Here is a 26,334-nt window from a genome sequence, read left to right on the forward strand (position 1 = left end):
CTGAGGGAGAATCCAGTTAGTGGTAGTAGTTCGTTGTCTCTACGACTGGAGGTCTATGACGAGTGATGAGCCGCAGGGAGCGCTTGTGAGTCTGTTGCTGTTTGTCATCCATATCAAGGATCTGGATGATAATGTGGTTAACTGGATCAGCAAAGTTGCTGACAAAACCAAATTGGGGTGATTGACAGCGAGGAAGGTTTTCATTGCTTGCGGAGGGATCTGGATCTGCTTGAAAAATGGGCTGGAAAATGGCACATGGAATTTAATGCGGAAAAGTGCGAGACATTGCACTTCGGTAGGACCAGCCAGGGTAGGTCTTACACAGTGAATGGTAGGCCAGTGAGGAATGTGTAGAACAAAGTGATCTGGGGATACAGGTCCATAATTCATTGACAGTGGTGTCACAGGTAGAGAGGTTCGTAAAGATAGCTGCAGAAACATTGGCTTATAGAAATCAGAGTACTGAGTACAGGAGATAGGATATTAGGTTGAAATAAAAGGCCGTATTTGGAGTATTGTGTGCAGTTTGGTTCATCTACTAACAGAAAAGATGCAAACAAATCCGAAAAAGTACAGAGAAAATTCACTAAGATGCTGCTGGAGCTGGAAGACCTGAAATCAAAGGTGTAGATAAGGTAGATGTAAGCAGGATTTTTTTTCTGCTGATGTTAGGTAGGACTAAAATCAGAGGTCGTGTGTTCAGGGTGAAAGGTTTAAGGGGAACGGGTGGAAAAACTCTTGACCTGGGGGGCTGTGAGAGTGTGGAAAGAGCTGCTAGCACAAGTCATGCATGTGAGCACGATTTCAACGTTGAAGCGATTTTTGGGTAGGGATAGGGTTGGCAGGGATACGATGAGCTGTGGTCCCAGTGCAGTTTAAATTGCTTTGTTGTGGACTAAATGGACCGAAGGGTTTGTTCTGTGCTGTGCCTCTCTGTAACTCTGACTCTACGGGTCGGCTACCGATTTCCGATCGGTGTTTATTGCTGTAATTTGTTCTTTTTTTTAATCTTTTACTAATTTTCAAATTCATAAACATAGTAACAGTGCTAATACAAAGAGATTGGGATTACATTATTGGTAATTGCCATGTGCAAGTAAAACGTACGGATAATACAAGTATATCAGACGCCCAAACTTTTAATATAGTTAACCATGATAAAAAGAAAAATGAAAAAATATCAAGATAAAACAACTTCAAAGTAAAAAAACAAAAATAAAATGAACTGAAGCAAAAACTAATCTAAACAAAACAAAACAAGGCTGAGCTAATATAATACATCGAATACAATCATTAATGTCGTTAACTCCGCTCCTCTATCCATGTATTCTTGGTTAATAAAAAGGATTCGGAAAAGGTCATCATATGAAAGTGTTGAATAAATGGCCTCCAAGTCTCTTCGAATTTAACCGAAGGATTGAAATTGACATTTCTGATTTTTTTCTAAATTTAAACATGATATAGTCTGGGAAAGCCATTGAAATATAGTAGGTGGAATTGATCTCTTTCCAATTCAATGAAATGGATCATCTAGCCAATAATGTGACAAATGCAATCATCCGACGAGCTGAAGAGGTTAAAGAACTATGTTCCATCATTAGTAAACCAAAAATTGCAGTAATGGGATAAGGTTGTAAATCAATACACAAAACTGTTGAAATAATATCAAGAATATCTTTCCAATTTTTTTTAAAGAGGGCAAGACCAGGACATATGAGTCAACGAAGCTACCTCAGAATTACATCTGTCACAAACAGGATTTATATGAGTTAAAACGAGCTAGTTTATCTTTAGACATGTGGGCCATATGCACCACCTTAAATTGTATCAACCTATGTTTAGCACATATTGAGGAAAAGTTAACTAATTGAAATTTTATCTCCCATTTCTCTATAGGTAAGTGAAGTTGAAGTTCCCTTTCCCATTCATTCTTAATTCTATCAGATATGCCTGGCTGTATTTTCATAATTATATCATAAATAGTTGCTATTAAATCCTTCTAACTTTTTCCGTGATATCAGTTGGATATGAAATCGGAAAGGTAGGTAGCGTAGTATTTAAAGTTTCTTATTTGCAAATATCTAAAAAAATGGAATCTGTGCAAATTATATTTATTAAACTACTGTTCAAAAGACATAAAACAGTTATTCAAGAATAAATCACGAAAACATATTATACCCTTCATTTTCCATATCAAAAAGGCTTGATCCATAACAGAGGGTTTGGCCTGTAATTTGTAACAGTGTTTTAACTTAAAACACTGACGAACTGAAGCTCCAAAAAGATGCAAAGTAAGGTTCATAACATTTCTTATTTAGAAAGTATATAGATTATATTCATTAACAATTAATTTCAGGGAATTCCATGATTATATTAACAGAGTTTAAACATATATTTGCATAACTTAACAGTGACAACAACATTATATAAAACAAAACTCCAAGTACACGGCAATACACGCTGTTCGCGGGAGCATTTCAGTTCCAGCCCGGCCGCGCACAGCTCACCTTGGGGAGAACAGTGCTGACAGCTGGGAGCACAGGTAAGAACTTGGCAATGGGAAGAAATTCGGAATTGTAAATGAATGGAAAACACAGTTTGACAATTCAACAGAGGCGGGAGCAATGAAAGGAGAAGAGCGGAGATTACTTTTAACAAAGAGAGGAATGTCTTTGAGTTGAAATTGGTAACTTTGCAATTGGGCGCTCTGTTGTTGGAGGCTGCGTGAGTGCGAGTTTGTGAAGTGACGAAAGTCACTGAGTCACAGCTGGAGCGGCGCATCATTTATTGCCTCGCCTCAAGTCTCCGGCCTTGCCTCAAGCCTCCTGCCTCCTGCCTCTGGCCTCGCCTCGCCTCATCTCGTCTCCTGCCTAGCCTCAAGCCTGAAGTCTCTAACCTCTGGCCTCAAGTCTTAAGTCTCCCGCCTCGTCCTGCCTGCCTGCCAAACCTCGCCCTTGCCTACTTCTGGGGTCCGAGCCAGAGGCAAAACCCAGTTACTGGGTGCTTGTCCAGTCTCTGGCTCGGCGTCCAAGCCCGGGTTCCTAGATCTTTTGTCCTGTTCTAGGTTCCTGGTTTTCCTGTCCATGTCCTTGTCATCGCCCTGTATCCTAGTCCTGTCCGTAGTACTTCAGTGTCCGTGTCTTGCATTTGGGTCTGTCCCCGCCGCTGCCTTATGACACTCCAAGGCAGAGTACAAAGTAAATGTCAGGATACTTGGCAGTGTGGAGGAGCAGAGGGATCTGGGGGTACATGTGCACAGATCCCTGAAAGTTGCCTCACAGGTAGATAGGGTAGTTAAGAAAGCTTATGGGGTATTAGCTTTCATAAGTCGAGGGATAGAGTTTAAGAGTTGTGATGTAATGATGCAGCTCGATAAAACTCTGGTTAGGCCACACTTGGAGTACTGTGTCCAGTTCTGGTGGCCTCACTATAGGAAGGATGTGGAAACATTGGAAGGGGATGCTGCCTGGTTTAGAGAGTATGCATTATGATCAGAGATTAAGGGAGCTAGGGCTTTACTCGTTGGAGAGAAGGAAAATGAGAGGAGACATGATAGAGGTGTACAAGATAATAGGAGGAATAGATAGAGTGGACAGCCAGCGCCTCTTCCCCAGGGCACCACTGCTCAATATAAGAGGACATGGCTTTAAGGTAAGGGGTGGGAAGTTCAAGAGGGATATTAGAGGAAGGTTTTTTTTACTCAGAGTGGTTGGTGCATGGAATGCACTGCCTGAGTCAGTGGTGGAGGCAGATACACTCGTGAAGTTTATGAGACTACTAGACAGGTATATGGAGGAATTTAACGTGGGGGCTTATATGGGAGGCAGGGTTTGAGGGTCGGCACAACATTGTGGGCCGAAGGGCCTGTAATGTGCTGTACTCGTCCATCTTATGTAGAATTAGGGTGTTTAATATCTGGGGGTCTCCCTCTATTATCCTCAAACAGCTGCTCTATATACTGAATCCACCTTTCACATACTTTATCTGAATCTGTTCGTATGGATCTGTCTGCTGATCTTATGCATCCTGCAGAGGAGGTTTTCTTAATTGCAGTAATTTCCTCAGCTTGTGCATGTCTTTGCTATTGTTAATATGGCCTTCTACTTCACTGCATTTTTGATTCAGCCATTCCTCCTTTGCAATACTGCACAATTGTTTGGTCGGTCTGTCTGTCTGTCTCTCTGTACTGCACTTGTGACGAGGGTACACATAGATTAAGATGTTAACTGTCCTGTGCTGGCACCAGTGGGATCAGCAGTTGGTCTGCCACCTGTCTTCAGGAGAAAGCGAGATAAGGAAAACAATGGAGCAGCATTTGGAGATGTTAATTAAGGGACGGAAGGAGAGCTGTCAAGATCGGCCCCCCTTTTGAACCCTGAACTGTTTGAAGTGATGGACAGGCGATACCCCAGCAGGGGGATAAAAAGGGACAGGTTCGCTAAGGCAACACACACACGACACCATGAGGTTTTGGAGGGCTGGTCGCGGGACCAAGCCATAGACGCACAGGGTGGAAAGGTACAATCGGCGGGAACCTGGTGTGTGTCCGCCCTTGCCTGGGTGCCAGGTTCACCGCAGAGAAACGATCGTATCTGGAAACGGAGGGGTCACGGTCGGTGACCTCAGAAGACATCACAAGGGGCTCGCCCGAAAGCTGACTGCGAAGAATATCGAAGGTCTGTGTGGAAGCCGTTTGAATATTCATTCGTTTTTGCTCTCTCTCTCCTTCCTCCCACTGTCCATCTCCCACGGCAGTTATTACTGTGAACTGAACTGAACTCAATTGAACTGAACTTTGCGTCACTTTGAAACTGGTCATTTACCCCTAGATGACGATAGAGCTTGATTTATCCTGTTATCCTAATTCTGTGTACGTGTGTGTTTATCATTGCTGAACTGTTGCATTTATTTTCCTTTTGATTAGAGTACTGTGTTGCTTGTTTCTTTAATAAAACTTTCTTAGTTCTAGTAATCCAGACTCCAACTGAGTGATCTATTTCTGCTGGTTTGGCAACCCAGTTACGGGGTACGTAACACACTTCATTATTCCTCACTAAACTTCTTTGTTCCATCACTTCTAGGATTTCTTGGCTTATCCATCCCTTGTTGGTGAGTTGGATTTTTGTACTGGGATTATCTTCTCTGCTGATCGCTGTATAGCAGATTTAAATCTGTCCCAAATAGGTGTTTTCGTTGAGGTGTTCTTCCTCAACTGTCTTGAATTGTTGTTTAAGTATGTTATCTTTTTTAAGTTCTCCTAACATATTCTTCTTTCTCTCCTTTTCCACGTATCAGTTTCTTTAATTTTGTTTCAATGGTAGCTATTACTGGATGGTGACCTGAACCAGTCTGCTCCTGGGTAAATTTTAGAATTTGTGATATTATTTCCAAAGCTTTCATTGATGGTCATAAAATCTACTTGATTCCTTGTTCTATCTCCAGGGCTAATCCAAGTACTCAATCAACATGGATGGTTTTTGTGCCAAGTATTGGTGATCATTTGGTTGTTTCTGACACACCAATCAGTAAACCTTTCTCCATTTTCATTTTTCTCCCCTAATCCAAAGGGTCCTATCATGTTATCAACCATTTCCTGTCCAACTTTGGCGTTAAAATCTCCCATGACTAGTTTTATGTCCTGAAATTTTCATTGCTCGTAAGCACTGTCGAGATCTTCATAAAACTTGTTGATATCCTCTTCATCCGCATCAATTGTTGGTGCATAGGCTTCGGTTATGCTAATGTTAAAACGGTTATCCCTTAATGCAAGAAGCATCAGGAACAAAGGTGATGAACTGAGAGCTTGGATACATACATGGAATTATGATGTAGTGGCCATTACAGAGACTTGGCATCACCAGGGCAGGAATGGATCCTCAATATTCCTGGATTTCAGTGCTTTAAAAGGGATGGAGAGGGCGGAAAAAGGGGAGGAGGGGTGGCATTACTGGTCAGGGATACTATTACAGCTACAGAAAGGGTGGGTAATGTAGCAGGATCCTCTTTTGAGTCAGTATGGGTGGAAGTCAGGAACAGGAAGGGAGCAGTTACTCTATTGGGGGTATTGGGGGTAGCAGCAGAGATACAGAAGAGCAGATTGGGAGGCAGACTTTCGAAAGGTGCAAAAATAACAGGGTTGTTATCATGGGTGACTTTAACTTCCCTAATATTGATTAGCACCTGATTAGTTCTAAGGGTTTAGATGGGGCAGAGTTTGTTATGTGTGTCCAGTACAGATTCCTGTCACAGTATGTGGACAGGCCGACTAGGGGGAAGGCCATACTAGATCTCGTACTAGGTAATGAACCGGGTCAGGTCACAGATCTCTCAGTGAGTGAGCATCTGGGGGACAGTGACCACCACTCCCTGGGCTTTAGCATTATCATGGAAAAAGACAGAATCAGAGGACAGAAAAACTTTTAATTGGGGAAGGGCAAATGATGAGGCTATAAGGCTAGAACTTTCGGGTGTGAATTGGGATGATGTTTTTGCAGGGAAATGTACTATGGACATGTGGTCAATGTTTAGAGATCTCTTGCAGGATGTTCGAGATAAACTTGTCCCAGTGAGGAAGATAAACAATGGTAGGGTGAAGGAACCATGGGTGACAAGTGAGGTGGAAAATCTAGTCAGGTGGAAGAAGGCAGCATACATGAGGTTTAGGAAGCAAGGATCAGATGGGTCTATTGAAGAATATAGGGAAGCAAGAAAGGAGCTTAAGAAGGGGCTGAGAAGAGCAAGAAGTGGGCATGAGAAGGCCTTGCCGAGTAGGGTAAAGGAAAACCCCAAGGCATTCTTCAATTGTGTGAGGAACAAAAGATGACAGGAGAGGAGGTAGGCCTGATTAGAGATAAAGGTGGGAAGATGTGTCTGGAGGCTGTGGAAGTGAGCGAGGTCCTCAATGAATACTTCTCTTCGATATTCACCAATGAGAGGGAACTTGATGATGGTGAGGACAATATGAGTGAGGTTGATGTTCTGGAGCATGCTGATATTAAGGGAGAGGAGGTTTTGGAGTTGTTAAAATACATTAGGACAGATAAGTCTCCGGGGCCTGACGGAATATTCCCCAGGCTGCTCCACGAGGCGAGGGAAGAGATTGCTGAGCCTCTGGTTAGGATCTTTATGTCCTCGTTGTCCACGGGAATGGTCCCGGAGGACTGGAGGCAGGTGAATGTTGTTCCCTTGTTCAAAAAGGGTAGTAGGGATAGTCCGGGTAATTATAGACCAGTGAGCCTTGCGTCTGTGGTGGGAAAGCTGTTGGAAAAGATTCTTAGAGATAGGATCTCTGAGCATTTAGAGAATCATGGCTGATCAGGGACAGTCAGCATGGTTTTGTGAAGGGCAGATCGTGTCTAACAAGCCTGATAGAGTTCTTTGAGGAGGTGACCAGGCATATAGATGAGTGTAGTGCAGTGGATGTGATGTATATGGATTTTAGTAAGGCATTTGACAAGGTTCCACATGGTAGGCTTATTCAGAAAGTCAAAAGGCATGGGATCCAGGCAAGTTTGGCCGGGTGGATTCAGAATTGGCCACACTTGGAGTACTGTGTCCAGTTCTGGTCTCCTCACTATAGGAAGGATGTGGAAGCATTGGATGGGGTATAGAGGAGATTTACCAGGATGCTGCCTGGTTTAGAGAGTATGCATCATGATCAGAGATTAAGGGAGCTCGGGCTTTACTCTTTGGAAAGAAGGAAAATGACAGAAGACATGATAGAGGTGTACAAGATAATAAGAGGAATAAATAGAGTGGATAGCCAGCGCCTCTTCCCCAGGGCACCACTGCTCAATACAAGGGGACATGGCTTTAAAGTAAGGGGTGGGAAGTTCAAGGGGGATATTAGGGGAAGGTTTTTTACTCAGAGAGTGGTTGGTGCGTGGAATGCACTGCCTGAGTCAGTGGTGGAGGCAGATACACTAGTAAAGTTTAAGTGACTACTAGATAGGTATATGAAGGAATTTAAGGTGGGGGCTTATATGGGAGGCAGGGTTTGCGGGTCGGCACAATATTGTGGGCCGAAGGGCCTGTACTGTGCTGTACTGTTCTATGTTCTATGTTCTATTTAGCTAAAACAGCCGATCGGATATTGCCCAATATTCCATAAGACATTTTGATAGTTTGAATTATTTCAAATTCTCACTAAACTAAACATTGACGGAAGGAACCAACAATGCTTCAAAATTTATATTGGAACCAAACAGAGGCCAAACCTGAATCATTTAATATCTATAGTGAAATGATTGTCAGGGAAATAGAAGACCTAGATGGGATAAAAATTGGAGGTGTTAACATCAACAATATAAGAGATGAAGACAATACCACTTTAATAGCTGTCAATTGTACATCGGTAACCAAGAGATTGAACAAAAGACCAGCTTTAATTACTTCGGTAGCTTTATAACACAAGATGCTAAAAGTAAAGTAGAAATAAAAGGAAGAACTGCCATTGCCAAAACCAACTTCCAAAAAATGAAACATATTTTTACCAACAGACACATTTATATGACAATAAGGCTTAGGCTACTAAAATGTTATGTCTGGTCAATCTTGCTGTACACTTCTGAAACATGGACTATAACACCAGAACTCCAAAGAAACTTAGAAGGAACAGAAATGTGGTTTCTTAGGAGAATGCTAAAAATATCATATAGAGATAGGGTAACTAATGAGACAGTACTCCAACGTGCCTATACAAAAAGATCTTTAATGTGAACATTAAATGAGAGGAAACTTAAATTCCTGGGTCATGCCATCAGAAAGGGAGAAATAGAATGCCTCACATTACAAGCCGTATGCTTTGGAAATGCGGAAGAGGAAGGCAAAGAAGAAACTATATGGACGCTGTGAAAGAACTAACAGATCTAAGTGTGCGAGATATCATTGACGCTGCGTGGGATTGTTTGATGTGGAAAGCCTTGATCGCCCAAGCATGTAACGCGCAAGGCAGATGAAGAAGAAGACATGTTTTACAAACAATACATTTCAATGTTCAAGTTCAACGTAAATTTATTATCAAAGTGTGTTAACCAGATGTTATCGAACAATTCACAAAAATGTTGGCAAGGTAACTCAATGCCAACCCCTAGCCTGGGATAGGGGGAAAGAGAGAAAGAGAAATTGCCTTTCAACTCACGAGAGATCATAGGCCATCAACTTTTTGGTGTTGATGTTTCTGTAGCAGGAAATCTTTTTTACGAGGTCCAGTTGCTAGCTCGACGCTCAACCCAGCGCGGATGGAAAGTGTGTACGGGAGCCGGCTGGATTCGAACTCGGGAGCCTTCGCTCTGAAGTCCGGCGTTGATGCCACTATGCCACCAGCCAGCTAGGCTGGTGTAAGGAATGGGACCAATTCCAGAGGGGGAAGAGTGGGTGAGTCTGGGACTTTGTGAAGGAGCCATAACACCATCCTCCTCATTCCCCTTTCCCCTTCTCACTCCCCTCCCTCACACTCCACTGCATGTGTTTGTGTGTGTGAGAGAGACCTGTCTGCCCACTTCACCCTCCATCAACGATGAGCCCTCTCCCCTAACACACTCACACTCCCATGCACACAAGAATCCTTGTGGGGTCAAATAACCCAAAAATCTTATGCCCTCACTCCTGCACCAACTCCTTAGCCACGTGGTAAACAGTATATTCTTCCTATTCCTGGCACGTGGCACAAATCACAGTCCTGAGGTTACAGCCCTGGACGAGCTGCCCTTTATCTTAGCATCCACTGAACCCCCGTTGCAGAACCTCGTTACTCTACCAGCCCATATCATTGGTACCCACATGGACCACGACCTTCACTGTTCACCTTCCTTAGGAATGCTGAGCGCTCAACCCAAGATGTTGCAGATGCTAGCACGCAGGAGACAACATACCATCCTGGAATCTCATTCTCACCCACAGAGCATCCAGTCAGTTCCCTTCGCTAATGAATCACCTACGACTGCAGCTCACCTCTTCCCACCCTTCCCTTCTCAGTCTCAGAGCCAGAGACCCGATTGCTGTGACTTTCCTTTGCAAGGTCATCCCACCATCTCTGTCAGTAGCTAAAGTGATATATGTGTTGTTCAAGGGGATGGACACAGGGTAACACTACATTCGCTGTTTCCTCCTTTCCCCTCCCTGTCACCCAGTTTCCTGTGCCATGCACCTTGGGTGCTACTTCCTCTCTATATGTCCTAACTATCACCCCTTCAGCCTCCCAAATGATCTGGAGTTCATGCAGTTCCAGCTCCAACTCCTTAATGTAGATTGTTTGGATCTGCAGCTGGATGCCTTTCTCACAGGTGTAGTTATCAAGGACATAGGAAGGTCCTCTGCATTCCCACATCCCGCAAGAGAAGCTTTCCAATCTCCTGCCTGGCATCTCCACTGTTCTAACTGAGCATATGTTCAGATAAAAGTTCTAGCTCCATCATGATTTTGCCTTCTCTGACTGAATTCTCTCCTCACTGAAACCTCAAAGAGGTCAAGTCTCAACGTCTCCGCTCCAACTCTGCCCTCTCCAACACTGGCCGCTCTACTTGCTCCTGCCTGACTTGATAATCAATCCTGAATGCTGATTGGCCACTGCTGAAAGCTAAAAAAAAAAACCTGCCCGGAAGCACTGCCATTAGTACACCATCAGCGAACCTGAGTGAATTACATCCTCTCAAGCTTCTGATCTCTCTGATTAATGATGGGTCAAAGCTCGGTAGGGTGTCACAGGATGAATGACTGATTGGAACCCATCCCACATTCAGAGCAGGTGACCATCCTCACCACAGTGTGAACCCACCACTGTCTCTGCAGCTTGGATAAGTGTGTGAATGCCTTCCCACAGTCTGAGCAGGTCAACGTCCACTCACCGCTGAAAACAGCCTGGTGTGTTGGTAGGCGAGATGTCTGAGTGAATTCCTTCCCACAGTCTGAGCAGTTGAACAGTTTCTTCCCAGTGTGAACTCACTGATGTTCATTCAACTGAGATGTCTAAGCAAATCCTTTCCCACATTTAGAACAGGTGAGTGGCATCCCCCAGTGTGAATTCGTTGATGTACTTTAAAGTCTGATGACCGAGTGAATTTCTTCCCACAATCTGAGCAGGTGAACAGTTTCTCCCTAGTGTGAATTTGGGAGTGCTGCACAAGGTTGGATGACTGAGTGAATCCCTTCCCACATTCAGAGCAGCTGAACGGTTTCTCCCCAGTGTGAATTCGTTGATGCGCCTTCAGATGAGATGACTGAGTGAAACCCTTCCCACACTCAGAGCATGTGAATGGCTTCTCCCCAGTGTGAATTCGGTAGTGCTTCACGAGGGTGTCTGACTTAGTGAATCCCTTCCCACATTCAGAGCAGCTGAACGGTTTCTCCCCAGTGTGAAGTCGCTGATGTTCAATCAGTCGAGATGACCGAGCAAATCCCTTCCCACATTCAGAGCAGCTGAATGGTTTCTCCCCAGTGTGAATTCGCTGATGTGCCTTCAGATGAGATGACTGAGTGAATCCTTTCCCACATTCAGAGCAGCTGAATGGTTTCTCCCCAGTGTGAATTCGCTCATGTACCTTCAGTTGAAATGACTCAGTGAATCCTTTCCCACATTCAGAGCAAGTGAATGGCTTCTCCCCAGTGTGAATTTGGCAGTGCTTCACAAGGGAATATGAATCAGTGAACCCCTTCCCACATTCAGAGCACGTGAATGGCTTCTCCCCAGTGTGAATTCGGCAGTGCTTCACGAGGAGAGATGAGTCAGTGAATCCCTTCCCACACTCAGAGCACTTGAATGGCTTCTCCCCAGTGTGAATTCGGCAGTGCTTCACAAGGGAGTACGAATCAGCGAATCCCTTCCCACATTCAGAGCATGTGAATGGCCTCTCCACAGTGTGAACTCGCTGATGTACTTTCAGATTGGATGACTGAGCAAATCCCTTCCCACATTCAGAGCATGTGAATGGCTTCTCCCCAGTGTGAATTCGGTAGTGCTTCACAAGGGAGTACGACTCAGTGAATCCTTTCCCACATTCAGAGCATGTGAATGGCCTCTCCCCAGTGTGAACTCGCAGATGCACCTCCAGTTGAGATGACTGAGTGAATCCCTTCCCACATTCAGAGCAAGTGAATGGCTTCTCCCCAGTATGAATTCGCTGATGTCTCTGTAGTGTGGATGAACGAGTGAATTGCTTCCCACAGTCTGAGCAGGTGAACGGCATCTTTTCAGTGTGAACTCACTGCTGTTCATTCAGTTGAGATGATTGAGTGAATCCTTTCCCACATTCAGAGCAGGTGAATGACTTCTCCCTGGTGTGAACTCGCTGGTGTCACTGTGGTGTGGTTGAGTGTGTGAATGCCCTCCCACCATCTAAGCAGGTTACCGTCATCTCACTGGTGAATTTTCAGATATATCGTTAGCAGCAACAACAGATCAAATTGCTTCCCACAGTCAGAACAGGTGGAGCATCTCACTATGGTGTGAACTTGCTGATGTATCTTCAGGCTGGATGACTGAGTGGTTCCCCTCCCTCACGCAGAGCGGGTGAATGGCCTCTCCCCACTGTGAACTCACTGGCGTGTCTGCAGGTCAGCTGTGAGTGAATCCCTTCCCACACTGAGAGATGGAGAATGATACCTCACTACAATCAATTCTCTGGCAATTCAGAAAGTCAGATGTTTGAATCTCTTGTACAATCAATGCAGTTGAAGAACTGATCCCCAGTGAACAGACGCTGGTGTGTTCTCAGCACCCTGGTTCCAGTAGATAACACTGAGTTCAACAGAAACCTTCATTTCAGACACAAATACATTTCCAGCTCGGATGAGATACTTCTTCATCTCCAAGGATCGACAACAGATGTGTTGGTCTTGCAAAGAGAGCATTTGGACACTCCTCATATATCCAGACTGAGACAGCCTATGCACAACAGTGTTCTGCCATTTCAAACCTGTAAAAATATTTGAAAGGACATCAATAGGTGAAGAACAATTTTTCAGGTGAGATTTTACTCCGTAGTCTGGCCTGTCTCCACCAATCTACCTTTTCCCCATCTCCCTCAATTTCCCTACTTTGCAAAAATCTATCCAACCTTGTCTCAAATACATTCACTGAGGTAGCCTCCACTGCTTCATTGGGCAGAGAAATCCACAGATTCAGCACCTTCAGGGAAAAGCAGTTCCTCCTCATCCCCATCCCAAATGCCCCGAACCTTAAGGTGATGTCCTCTATTTCTTGTCTCACCTACCAGTGGAAACAACTTTCGTGCCTCTATCTTATCTATCCCTTTCATAATTTTACATGTTTCTATAAGATCTTCTCTCAATGTGAGCTCTGGCATCATAACATTACTCAGTTGAACTCAAGTTGAGATATACCACAGGCTATGTGTGGGAAGCGAGGGTGGAGATTGTTGACTCTTTGTATCATCAGTGGGGATGGGAAAAGTACCCGAGGATTGTTCAAGAAACGGAATAGAGGTAACCCAGGAAATTATAGACCAGTAAGTCTTGAATTAGTGCTGGGCAATTTGTTGGAGAAGATCCAAAGAGGGAGGGAGGGAAAAAAAAAGGTTGCTACCAACGGCTGTCTTTAGGATCAGGACTACAGAGTGATGTGGGAGCTGAATTCTGAATGAAGGCATTTTTTTTAAAAAACTTCTTCGAGTGCAAGAAGGATGAGACTGCACAGGCGCATGACGTCAACAGGACAGCGCAGAGAGTTTAAAAAGAAGACCACCCTATACAGCGGGCAGCTGTCGGAGCGGGCAGTGGAGTGAGCGGTAGCAGAGTGTAGGGCTTTGGCTTCAACGGGCTTTGGCGGTAAACGGGAGGAAGCGAGAACAAAGCACCAACTCTTTCTTTCTCACCCCCATCTCCCCCACCCCACTTTTGCGAATCAGCCCAGACAAACAGGAACAGCAGGGCTCTCACAGCTAATGGTACGAGGTAACGGTTTAAAAAGTTCATCCATTTGGCAAGGTAAGTGGGTGAGTAGACTTATTTTTCCTGTTTCATTCCTGTAGAATTAGACAGCATGCCTGCAGGGTTAGTGCTTTGTTCAGGCTGTCAGATGTGGGAATCCTGGGAGACCTCCAGCCTCCCTGATGGACACATCTGCGCCAGGTGCACCGAGATGCAGCTCCTCAGAGACCGGGTTAGGGATCTGGAGCTGCAGCTTGATGAACTACTGCTTTTCAGGGAAAGTGAAGAGGTGATAGACAGGAGCTACAGGGAGGTAGTCATCCCTAGGCTACAGGGGTCAGGAAACTGGGTCACTGTCAAGCGAGGGAAGGGAAATGCCCGGATAGTGGAAAACACACCTGTGGCTGTCCCCCTCAGCAACAAATATCTTGTTCTGGATGCTGTTGAGGGGGATGACCTGACAGGGGACGCCCACGGTGACCGGGTCTCTGGCACTGAGCCTGGCGCTGTTGTGCAGGAGGGAAGGAGGGAGAAGAGTAATGCAGTAGTCATAAGGGATTCCAGAATCAGGGGAATGGACAGGGGATTCTGTGAGCCTGATAGAGATACCCGCATGGTGTGTTGCCTCCCAGGTGCCAGGGTACGGGATGTCTCGGATCGGGTCCTGAATATTCTGAAGGGGGAGCGTGAGCAGCCAGTTGTCTTGGTACATGTTGGTACCAATGACATAGATAGGACAAAGGAGGAGGTCTTGAAGAGAGATTTCCAGGAGTTGGGAAGGAAGCTGAGAAGCAGGACCTCCAGGGTAGTAATCTCGGGATTGCTACCTGTGCCACGGGCTAGCGAGAGCAAGAATAGTCGGATCAGGCAGATGAATGCGTGGCTGAGAGACTGGTGCAGGGGGCAGGGCTTCAGATTCTTGGATAATTGGGATCTCTTCTGGGGGAAGCATGACCTATTCAAAAAGGACAGATTACACCTGAACCCGAAGGGGATCAATATCCCAGTGGGAAAGTTTAATAGAGCTGTTAGGGAGGGTTTAAACTAATTTGGCACGAGGATGGGAACCAGAACGACAGAGCGGAGGAAGGGGAAAACAGAAATATATCTAAGATAGTGAGCAGTAAAGATGTCAGGAAAGACAGGCAGGTGATGGGGCAAATTTGTACCCATTGGGATGAATTGCAGTGCAATAAAGTTGCAGTGAAATCAAAGCAAAAAGTACCAACTATTGGTCTTAAGGTGTTGTACTTAAATGCACACAGCATAAGGAATAAGGTGGATGATCTGGTCATACAGCTACAGATTGGCAGGTATGATGTTGTGGCCATCACTGAGACCTGGCTAAAGGATGCATGTCTCTGGGAGCTGAACGTCCAAGGATACACGGTGTATCGGAAGGATAGGAAGGTAGGCAGAGGGGGAGGAATAGCTTTATTGGTAAGAAATTATATTAAACCATTAGAAAGAGGTAATATAGGATCGGAAGGTGCAGAATCTTTATGGGTTGAGCTAAGAAATAGCAGGGGTAAAAGAACCCTGATGGCAGTTATTTATAGGCCTCCAAACAGCTGCAGTGATGTGGACTACAAATTACAACAGGAAATAGAAAAGGCTTGTCAGAAGGGCAGTGTTATGATAATTGTGGGGGGTTTTAACATGCGAGTGGATTGGGAAAATCAGGTCGCCACTGGATCTCGAGAGAGAATTTGTAGAATGTCTGCGAGATGGCTTTTTAGAACAGCTTGTTGTTGAGCCTACTAGGGGATCGGCTGTACTGGATTGGGTATTGTGTAATGAACCGGAGGTGATTAGAGAGATTGAGGTGAAGGAACCCTTAGGAGGCAGTGATCATAACATGATTGAGTTCACTGTGAAATTTGAAAAAGAGAAGCCGAAATCTGATGTGTCGGTATTTCAGAGGAGTAAAGGAAACTACAGTGGCGTGAGAAAGGAACTGGCCAAAGTTGACTGGAAAGGGACACTGGCGGGAAAGACAGCACAGCAGCAGTGCCTGGAGTTTATGCGAGAAGTGAGGAAGGTTCAAGATAGGTATATTCCAAAAAAGAAGAAATTTTCGACTGGAAAACGGATGCAACCTTGGCTGACAGATGAAGTCAAAACCAAAGTTAAAGCAAAGGAGAGGGCATACAAGGAAGCAAAAATTAGTGGGAAGACAAAGGAGAGGGAAGTTTTTGAAACCTTACAAAAGGAAACTAAGGTCATTAAGAGGGAAAAGATTAACTATGAAAGGAAGCTAGCAAATAATATCAAAGAGGATACTAAAAGCTTTTTCAATTATATAAAGAGTATAAGACAGGTGAGAGTAGATATAGGACCGATAGAAAATGATGCTGGAGAAAATGTAATGGGAGATAAGGAGATGTCAGAGGAACGGAACAAGTATTTTGCGTCAGTCTTCACTGAGGAAGACAGCAGTATACCGGACACTCAAGGGTGGCAGGGAAGAGAAGTGTGCACAGTCACAATTACGACAGGAAAATACTCAGAAAGCTGAATACTCTAAAGGTAGATAAATCTCTTGGACCAGATGGAATGCACCCTCGTGTTCTGAAGGAACTAGCTGTGGAGATTGCGGAGGCATTAGCGATGATCTTTCAAAAGTCGATAGATTCTGGCATGGTTCCGGAGCACTAGAAGATAGCAAATGTCACTCCGCTATTTAAGAAGGGGGCAAGGAAGCAAAAAGGAAATTATAGACCTGTTAACTTCACATCGGTGGTTGGGAAGTTGTTGGAGTCGATTGCCAAGAATGAGGTTACAGAGTACCTGGAGGCATATGACAAGACAGGCAGAACTCAGCATGGATTCCTCATAGGAAAATCCTGCCTCACAAACCTATTACAATTTTTTGAGGAAATTACCAGTAGGCAAGACAAGGGAGATGCAGTGGATGTTCTATATTTGGATTTTCAGAAGGCCTTTGACAAGGTGTCACACATTTGACAAGGTACCACACGGTAGGCTTATTCAGAAAGTTAGAAGGCATGGCATCTAGGGAAGTTTGGCCAGGTGGATTCAGAATTGGCTTGCCTGCAGAAGGCAGAGGGTGGTGGTGGAGGGAGTACATTCAGATTGGAGAATTGTGACTAGTGGTGTCCCACAAGGATCTGTTCTGGGACCTCTACTTTTCGTGATTTTTATTAACGACCTGGATGTGGGGGTAGACGGGGGGGGGGGGTTGGCAAGTGTGCAGACGACACAAAGGTTGGTGGTGTTGTAGGTAGTGTAGAGGATTGTCAAAGATTGCAGAGAGACATTGATAGGATGCAGAGGTGGGCGGAAAAGTGGCAGATGGAGTTCAACCCGGGGAAGCGTGAGGTGGTACACTTTGGAAGGACAAACTCCAAGGCAGAGTACAAAGTAAATGGCAGGATACTTGGTAGTGTGGAGGAGCAGAGGGATCTCGGGGTACATGTCCACAGATCCCTGAAAGTTGCCTCACAGGTGGATAGGGTAGTTAAGAAAGCTTATGGGGTGTTAGCTTTCATAAGTCGAGGGATAGAGTTTAAGAGTCGCGATGTAATGATACAGCTCTATAAGACCATAAGACAAAGGAGCAGAAGTAGGCCATTCGGCCCATCGAGTCTGCTCCACCATTTTTATCATGAGCTGATCCATTCTCCTATTTAGTCCCACTCCCCCGCCTTCTCACCATAACCTTTGATGCCCTAGCTACTCAGATACCTATCAATCTCTGCCTTAAATACACCCAATGACTTGGCCTTCACTGCTGCCCGTGGCAACAAATTCCATAGATTCACCACCCTCTGACAAAAAAATTTCTTCGCATTTCTGTTCTGAAAGGGTGCCCTTCAATCCTTAAGTCATGCCCTCTCGTACTACACTCCCCCATCATGGGAAACAACTTTGCCACATCCAATCTGTCCATCCCTTTTAACATTCGAAATGTTTCTATGAGGTCTCCCCTCATTCTTCTAAACTCCAAGGAATACAGTCCAAGAGCGGACAAACGTTCCTCATATGTTAACCCTCTAATTCCCGGAATCATTCTAGTGAATCTTCTCTGTACCCTCTCCAACATCAGCACATCCTTCCTTAAATAAGGAGACCAAAACTGCCCACAGTAAGGTCTCACCAGCGCCTTATAGAGCCTCAACATCACATCCCTGCTCCTATACTCTATTCCTCTAGAAATGAATGCCAACATTGCATTCGCCTTCTTCACTACTGACTCAACCTGGAGGTTAACTTTAAGGGTATCCTGTACGAGAACTCCCAAGTCCCGTTGCATCCCAACTTTGAATTCTTTCACCATTTAAATAATAGTCTGCCCGTTTATTTTTTCTGCCGAAGTGCATAACCATACACTTTCCAACATTGTACTTCATTTGCCACATCTCTGCCCATTCTTCCAATCTATCCAAGTCTCTCTGCAGACTCTCCGTTTCCTCAGCACTACCGGCCCCTCCACCTATCTTCGTATCGTCAGCAAACTTAGCCACAAAGCCATCTATTCCATAATCTAAATCGTTGATGTACAATGTGAAAAGAAGCGGCCCCAACACTGATCCCTGCGGAACACCACTGGTAACCGGCAGCCAACTAGAATAGGATCCCTTTATTCCCACTCTCTGTTTCCTGCCAATTAGCCAACGCTCTATCCACGTATGTAACTTTCCCGTAATTCCATGGGCTCTTATCTTGTTAAGTAGCCTCATGTGTGGCACCTTGTCAAAGGCCTTCTGAAAATCCAAATATACAACAACCACTGCATCTCCTTTGTAAAGCCTACTGGTAATTTCCTCAAAAAATTGTAATAGGTTTGTCAGGCAGGATTTTCCTTTAAGGAATCAATGCTGAGTTCTGCCTATCTTGTCATATGTCTCCAGGTACTCCGTAACCTCATCCTTGACAATCAACTCCAACAACTTCCCAACCACCGATGTCAAGCTAACAGGTCTATAATTTCCTTTTTGCTTCCTTGCCCCCTTCTTAAATAGCGGAGTGACATTTGCAATCTTCCAGTCCTCCAGAACCATGCCAGAATCTATCGACTTTTGAAAGATCATCCCTAATGCCTCCGCAATCTCCACAGCTACTTCCTTCAGAACACGAGGGTGCATTCCATCTGGTCCAGGAGATTTATCTACCTTTAGCCTATTCAGCTTCCTGAGTACTTTCTCTGTCGTAATTGTGACTGCGCACACTTCTCTTCCCTGCCACCCTTGAGTGTCCGGTATACTGCTGTCTTCCTCAGTGAAGACTGATGCAAAATACTTGTTCAGTTCCTCTGCCATCTCCTTATCTCCCATTACATTTTCTCCAGCATCATTTTCTATCGGTCCTATATCTACTCTCACCTGTCTTTTACTCCTTATATACTTGAAAAAGTTTTTAGTATCCTCTTCGATATTATTTGCTAGCTTCCTTTCATAGTTAATCTTTTCTCTCTTAATGATCTTCTTGGTTTCCTTTTGTAAGGTTTTAAAAACTTCCCAATCCTCTCTCTTCCCACTAATTTTTGCTTCCTTGTATGCCCTCTCTTTTGCTTTAACTTTGGCTTTGACTTCTCTTGTCAACCACGGTTGCATCCTTTTTCCACTCGAAAATTTCTTCTTTTTTGGAATATACCTGTCTTGCACATTCCTCATTTCTCACATAAACTCCAGGCACTGCTGCTCTGCCGTCTTTCCCGCCCGTGTCTCTTTCCAGTCAACTTTGGCCAGTGCCTCTCTCATGCCACTGTAATTTCCTTTACTCCACTGAAATACCGACACACCAGATTTCGGCTTCTCTTTTTCTAATTTCACAGTCAACTCAATTATGTTATGATCACTGCCTCCTAAAGGTTCCTTCACCTCAATCTCTCCAATCACCTCCGGTTCATTACACAATACCCAATCCAGTATAGCCGATCCCCTAGTAGGCTCAACAACAAGCTGTTCTAAAAAGCCATCTCGCAGACATTCTACAAATTCTCTCTTGAGATCCAGTGCTGACCTAATTTTCCCAATCTACTCGCATGTTAAAATCCCCCACAATTATCATAACACTGCCCTTCTGACAAGCCTTTTCTATTTCCTGTTGTAATTTGTATTCCACATCCCTGCAGCTGTTTGGAGGCCTATAAATAACTGCCATCAGGGTCCTTTTACCCCTGCGATTTCTTAGCTTAACCCATAAAGATTCTGCATCTTCCGATCCTATATCACCTCTTTCTAATGATTTAATATCATTTCTTACCAATAAAGCCATGCCTCCTCCTCTGCCTACCTTCCTATCCTTCCGATACACCGTGTATCCTTGGACGTTCAGCTCCCAGAGACATGCATCCTTTAGCCAGGTGTCAGTGATGGCCACAATATCATACCTGCCAATCTGTAGCTGTACAACAAGATCATCCACCTTATTTCTTACGCTGCATGCATTTAAGTGCATAAAACTCTGGTTAGGCCACACTTGGAGTACTGTTTCCAGTTCTGGTCACCTCACCAGAGTAAAGGTGTGGAAGCATTGGAAAGGGTGCAAAGGAGATTTACCAGGATGCTGCCTGGTTTTGAGAGTATGCATTATGATCAGAGATTGAGGGAGCTGGGGCTTTACTCTTTGGAGAGAAGGAGGATGAGAGGAGACATGATAGAAGTGTACAAGATAATAAGAGGAATAGATAGAGTGGATAGCCAGCGCCTCTTACCCAGGGCACCACTGCTCAATACAAGAGGACATGGCTTTAAGGTAAGGGGTGGGAAGTTCAAGGGGGATATTAAAGGAACGTTTTTTACTCAGAGAGTGGTTGGTGCATGGAATGCACTGCCTGAGTCAATGGTGGAGGCAGATACACTAGTGAAGTTTAAGACACTACTAGACAGGTATATGGAGGAATTTAAGGTGGGAGCTTATATGGGAGGCAGGGTTTGAGGGTCGGCACAACATTGTGGGCCAAAGGGCCTGTACTGTGCTGTACTATTCTATGTTCTATGTTCTATGAGGCTACTAAACAAGATAAGAGCCCATGGAATTACGGGTAAGTTACATACATGGATACAGCGTTGGCTGACTGGCATTAAACAGAGAGTGGGAATAAAGGGATCCTATTCTGGTTGGCTGCCGGTGGTGTTCCACAGTGGTCCATGTTGGGGCTGCTTCTTTTTACATTGTACATCAAAATTTGGATTATAGAATAGATAGCTTTGTGGCTAAGTTTGCTGACGATACGAAGATAGGTGGAGGTGCTGGTAGTGCTGCGGAAACGGAGAATCTGCAGAGAGACTTGGATAGATTGGAAGAATGGGCAAAGAAGTGGCAAATGAAATACAATGTTGGAAAGTGTATGGTTATGCACTTTGGGAGAAGAAATAAACGGGCAAACTATTATTTAATTGTGGAAAGAATTCAAAGTTCGGAGATGCAACGGGACTTGGGAGTCCTCATGCAGGATACCCTTAAGGTTAACCTCCAGGTTGAGTCAGTAGTGAAGAAGGCAAATGCAATGTTGGCATTCATTTCTAGAGGAATAGAGTATAGGAGCAGGGATGTGATGTTGAGGCTCTATAAGGCGCTGGTGAGACCTCACTTGGAGTATTGTGGGCAGTTTTGGTCTCCTTATTTCAGAAAGGATGTGCTGACATTGGAGAGGGTACAGAGAAGATTCACTGGAACGATTCCGGGAATGAGAGGGTTAACATATGAGGAACGTTTGTCCGCTCTTGGACTGTATTCCTTGGAGTTTAGAAGAACGAGGGGAGACCTCATAGAAATATTTTGAACGTTGAAAGGCATGGCCGGAGTGGATGTGGTAAAGTTGTTTCCCATGATTGGGGAGTCTAGTATGAGAGGGCATGACTTAAGGATTGAAGGGCGCCCATTCAGAACAGAAATGCGAAGAATTTTTTTTTAGTCAGAGGGTGGTGAATCTATGGAATTTGTTGCCACGGGCAGCAGTGGAGGCCAAGCCATTGGGTGTATTTAAGGCAGAGATTGATAGGTATCTGAGTAGCCAGGGCATCAAAGGTTATGGTGAGAAGGCGGGGGAGTGGGACTAAATGGGAGAATGGATCAGCTCATGATAACATGGCGGAGCACTCGATGGGCCGAATGGCCAACTTCTGCTCCTTTGTCTTATGGTCTTATAGACTTATGAGCATCATATTAGGGGTAGTCAGAAAGGCTTTGTCAAGGGCAAGTGATGCCTTATGAACTTGATAGAATTTTTTTGAGGATGTAAGAAAACACATTGATGAAGAGAGAACATTGGATGTAATGTACATGGTTTTCAGTCAAGACTTTTGATAAGGTTCCCCATACGAGGCTCATTGAGAAAGTAATGAGGCAAGGATCCAAGGAGGCCTGTTTAGTGGATCCAGGACTGTCTTGCCCACAGAAGGGAAAGGGTGGTTATCGATGGTTTGTATTCTGCATGGAGGATGGTGACCAGGGATATTCTGCAACAATCTGTTCTGGGAGCCCTTCTCGTGTTTTTTTTAAAAGTGACCTTGATGAGGAAATAAGAGGGTGCGTTGTAAGTTTGTCGATGACACAAATGCAGGGGCTGTTGTGGATAGTCTGAACTGTTGTCAGAGTGGAGCGTGACGTCGATAGGATGCAGAACTGGGCTGAGAGGTGACAGATGGAGTTCAACCCAGTGGCGCATTTCGGTAGGTCAAATTTGAGACAGAACACAATATTAATGTTTGGACTCTTGGCAGTTTGGAGGATCAGTGAGTCTGTGTCAATAGCACATGCAGAGCTGCTGCGCAGGTTGACAATGTTGATAAGAAGGCCTTCATCAACTGTGGGACTGAGTTCAAAAGCCATGAGGTACTGTTACACATATATTCAAGATTCAAAACACTTTGTTGTCATTTTTACCGTACATCACCTCTGCAGAGCAGAATGAGACAGCATTTCCCAGGAATAGTGCAATCATAACATAACATATAAGGCCTTAGTTGGATCCCACTTTTAGTACTGTGTTCAATTCTGATCACCTCACTACAGGAAGTATGTGGATACTCTAGAAAGGGTGCAGAGGAGATTTACAAGGATGTTGCTTGGATTGGAGACCATGCCGTACAAGAATAGGTTGAGTAAACTTTGGAGCGATGGAAGATGAGAGGCGACCTGAGAGAGTTGTATAAGATGATGAGAGGCATTGATATTGTGGCTAGTCAGGGGCTTTTTCCCAGGGCTGAACCAGCTGACTTGAGGGGGCATAGTTATAAGACACTTGGAAGTAGGTACACAGGGGATATCAGAGGTAGGTTTTTTACATAGAGACTGGCAGCTGCATGGATCACACTGCCAGCAGCAGTGGTAGGGGCGGATAAAATAAGGGACTTTTCAGACACTGTTAGATAGGTACGTGGAGCTGTGAAAAACAGAGGGCTATGTGGTAGTGAAACTCTAAGCAGATTCCAGAGTGGGTTATATGGTCGGCACAATGTTGTGGGCCGAAGGGCCTGTAGTGTATTGCAGACTTCTGTTTCTATGTTTATATATGAACTCCTCACCTTCTAACAAGGCACCGATCAGGCATCCTGACTGACCATCAAATTCTCTGACTGCATTCCTGTCTGTATCAGAATGGACTATTTCATAGAACATAGAATAGTACAGCACAGTACAGGCCTTTCGGCCCACATTGTTGTGCGGAAACTCAAACTCTGCCTCCCATATAAGCCCCCACCTCCTCCATATACCTGTCTCATAGTCTCTTAAACTTCACGAGTGTATCTGCCTCCACCACTGACTCAGGCAGTGCGTTCCAGGCACCAACCCCTCTCTGAGTAAAAAAATCTTCCTCTAACATCCCCCTTGAACTTCCCAACTTTCAGGGATCTGTCGACATGTACCCCCAGATCCCTCTGCTCCTCCACACTACCAAGTATCCTGCTATTTACTTTGTACTCTGCCTTGGAGTTTGTTCTTCCAAAGTGTACCACCTCACATTTCTCCGGGTTGAACTCCATCTGCCACTTCTCAGCCCACTTCTGCATCCTATCAATGTCTCTCTGCAATGTTTCACAATCCTCTACACCACCTACAACACCACCAACCTTTATGTCATCTGTAAACTTGCCAACTCACCCTTCTACCCCCACATCCAGGTCGTTAATAAAAATCACGAAAAGTAGAGGTCCCAGAACTGATCCTTGTGGGACACCACTTGTCACAATCCTCCAATCTGAATGTAATCCCTCCACCACGACTCTCTGCCTTCTGCAGGCAAGCCATTCTGAATCCACCTGGCCAAACTTCCCTGGATCGCATGCCTTCTCTCATTCTTAATAAGCCTACCGTGTGGAACCTTGTCAAATGCCTTACTAAAATCCATATAGATCACATCTACTGAACTACCCTCATCTATATGCCTAGTCACCTCCTCAAAGAACTCTTGTCAGGCTTGTTAGACACGATCTGCCCTTCACAAAGCCATGCTGACTGGCCCTGATCAGACCATGATTCTCTAAATACCCAGAGATCCTATCTCTAAGAATCTTTTCCAACAGCTTTCCCACCACAGACATAAGGCTCACTGGTCTATAATTACCCAGACTATCCCTACTACCGTTTTTGAACAAGGGGACAACATTCGCCTCCCTCCAATCCTCCGGTACCATTCCCCTGGACAACGAGGACATGAAGATCCTAGCCAGAGGCTCAACAATCTCTTCCCTCGCCTCGTGGAGCAGCCTGGGGAATATTCCGTCAGGCCCCGGGGACTTATCCGTCCTAATGTATTTTAACAACTCCAACACCTCCTCTCCCTTAATATCAACATGCTCAGAACATCAACCTCACTCATATTGTCCTCACCATCATCAAGTTCCCTCTCATTGGTGAATACCGAAGAGAAGTATTCATTGGGGACCTTGCTCACTTCCACAGCCTCCAGGCACATCTTCCCACCTTTATCTCTAATCGGTCCTACCTTCAATCCTGTCATCCTTTTTTTCTTCCCATAATTGAAGAATGCCTTGGGTTTTCCTTTTCCCTACTCGCCAAGGCCCTCTCATGCCCAATTCTTGCTCTTCTCAGCCCCTTCTTAAGCTCCTTTCTTGCTTCCCTATATTCCTCAATAGACCCATCTGATCCTTGCTTCAAACCTCATGTATGCTGCCTTCTTCCACCTGACTAGATTTTCCACCTCAGTTGTCACCCATGGTTCCTTCACCCTACCATTCTTTATCTTCCTCACTGGGACAAATTTATCCCTAACATCCTGCAAGAGATCTCTAAATATCGACCACATGTCCATAATACATTTCCCTGCAAAAGCATCATCCCAATTCACACCCGCAAGTTCTAGCCTTATAGCCTCATAATTTGCCCTTCCCCAATTAAAAATTTTCCTGTCCTCTCTGATTCTATCCTTTTCCATGATAATGCTGAAGGCCAGGGACTGGTGGTCACTGTCCCCAAGATGCTCACCCACTGAGAGATATGTGACCTGACCCGGTTCATTAACTAGTACTAGATCTGGTATGGCATTCCCCCTAGTCGGCCTATCCACATACTGTGACAGGAATCCGTCCTGGACACACTCAACAAACTCTTCACTTCACCCTTCAATCAACCTGTGACTTGGCTCAATTTGTCTCTGTCCTTTGGTATTATTTGAAGTTCTGGTCATGTTCCACAACACTACAAAGAGAACTTGTTACTACATGTCTGATCCTGGAGATTTGGTAATTACTGGGATCACCTAGCCCCAGCTGATTGACAATCATAAACCCATCAATGGCAATGCCAGTGACTATGATGGGGAGGGCAGTAGTTATTCTCACTGGAGTGTGGGACGCTTGTGATGTGAAAGCTACGTCTCTTGTCATCGATGACAAAGGTGTTTCATATCGTTATTTACCCAGAGAGGACTAAAGCTGACGGAAGGATTTATTTTACCATACAGCACTAATTGATATTTTCACTAACTAGAAAGTAGACTCTTCATCCGAGAGTAACTGGACACTATACTTTTGTTCCGAGTTACTAATCCTTGGATTTACATAGCTGGAGGTCGGCAGTGTTTGGGACATACTCCACGGAGAAAACGCTAGCAGAGTCACCCATGGCTGTCTCTTTACCCAGAAGCCCCCACGCACATGAAACCAGTCTATCCGCCATCCAAGGACCCGTCGATGCGCATGCGCCGCAAAATGGCGGCGCCGCCAGATCTCATCAGCCGGAAGCTCCCCGTGGGTCGGGTATGGATCGTGGGGCTGAGAGAGAGGGAAAGGACTGGGACTATCCTGAGGTGCAGGACCAGTGTGGACGGAGCTCATTGCAAATTTTCCTTCAATCCCGGCTCAGACGCCATTGATTAAGTTCCCGCCCGCTGCCCCGCTCCTACCTGCGTCCGATCCTTGAGAGCCTCTCGTCTATTGAGCGCATGCGCGGGATGCGGGATTGGTGGACCCCACCACGCATGCGCATTATTTTAAAGAGGAGAAAATCTGTGACGCTGGA

At 45.0% G+C, this 26,334-nt stretch overlaps 1 protein-coding gene across 1 annotated transcript; it reads right to left on the reverse strand.

The window, feature by feature from the left end:
• Positions 1–2,189: 2,189 nt before the first annotated feature.
• On the reverse strand, positions 2,190–26,234 carry LOC134345913 (gastrula zinc finger protein XlCGF57.1-like). The gene is made up of 2 exons (XM_063047256.1): positions 26,219–26,234; positions 2,190–12,911 (listed from the first exon to the last, which is right to left on the reverse strand). Exon 2 carries the CDS (start codon positions 12,180–12,182, stop codon positions 10,953–10,955), a length of 1,230 nt encoding a protein of 409 aa, XP_062903326.1. The 5' UTR covers positions 12,183–12,911; positions 26,219–26,234; the 3' UTR covers positions 2,190–10,952.
• Positions 26,235–26,334: the final 100 nt, after the last annotated feature.

The sequence above is a fragment of the Mobula hypostoma genome, chromosome 4 (assembly GCF_963921235.1).
Source record: "Mobula hypostoma chromosome 4, sMobHyp1.1, whole genome shotgun sequence".
NCBI lineage: Eukaryota > Metazoa > Chordata > Chondrichthyes > Myliobatiformes > Myliobatidae > Mobula > Mobula hypostoma.

Excerpts from the sequence above, each read along its gene's own strand:
- LOC134345913 (XM_063047256.1), bottom strand. The coding sequence starts at position 12,182 with ATGCCGTTCACCTGCTCAGACTGTGGGAAGCAATTCACTCGTTCATCC.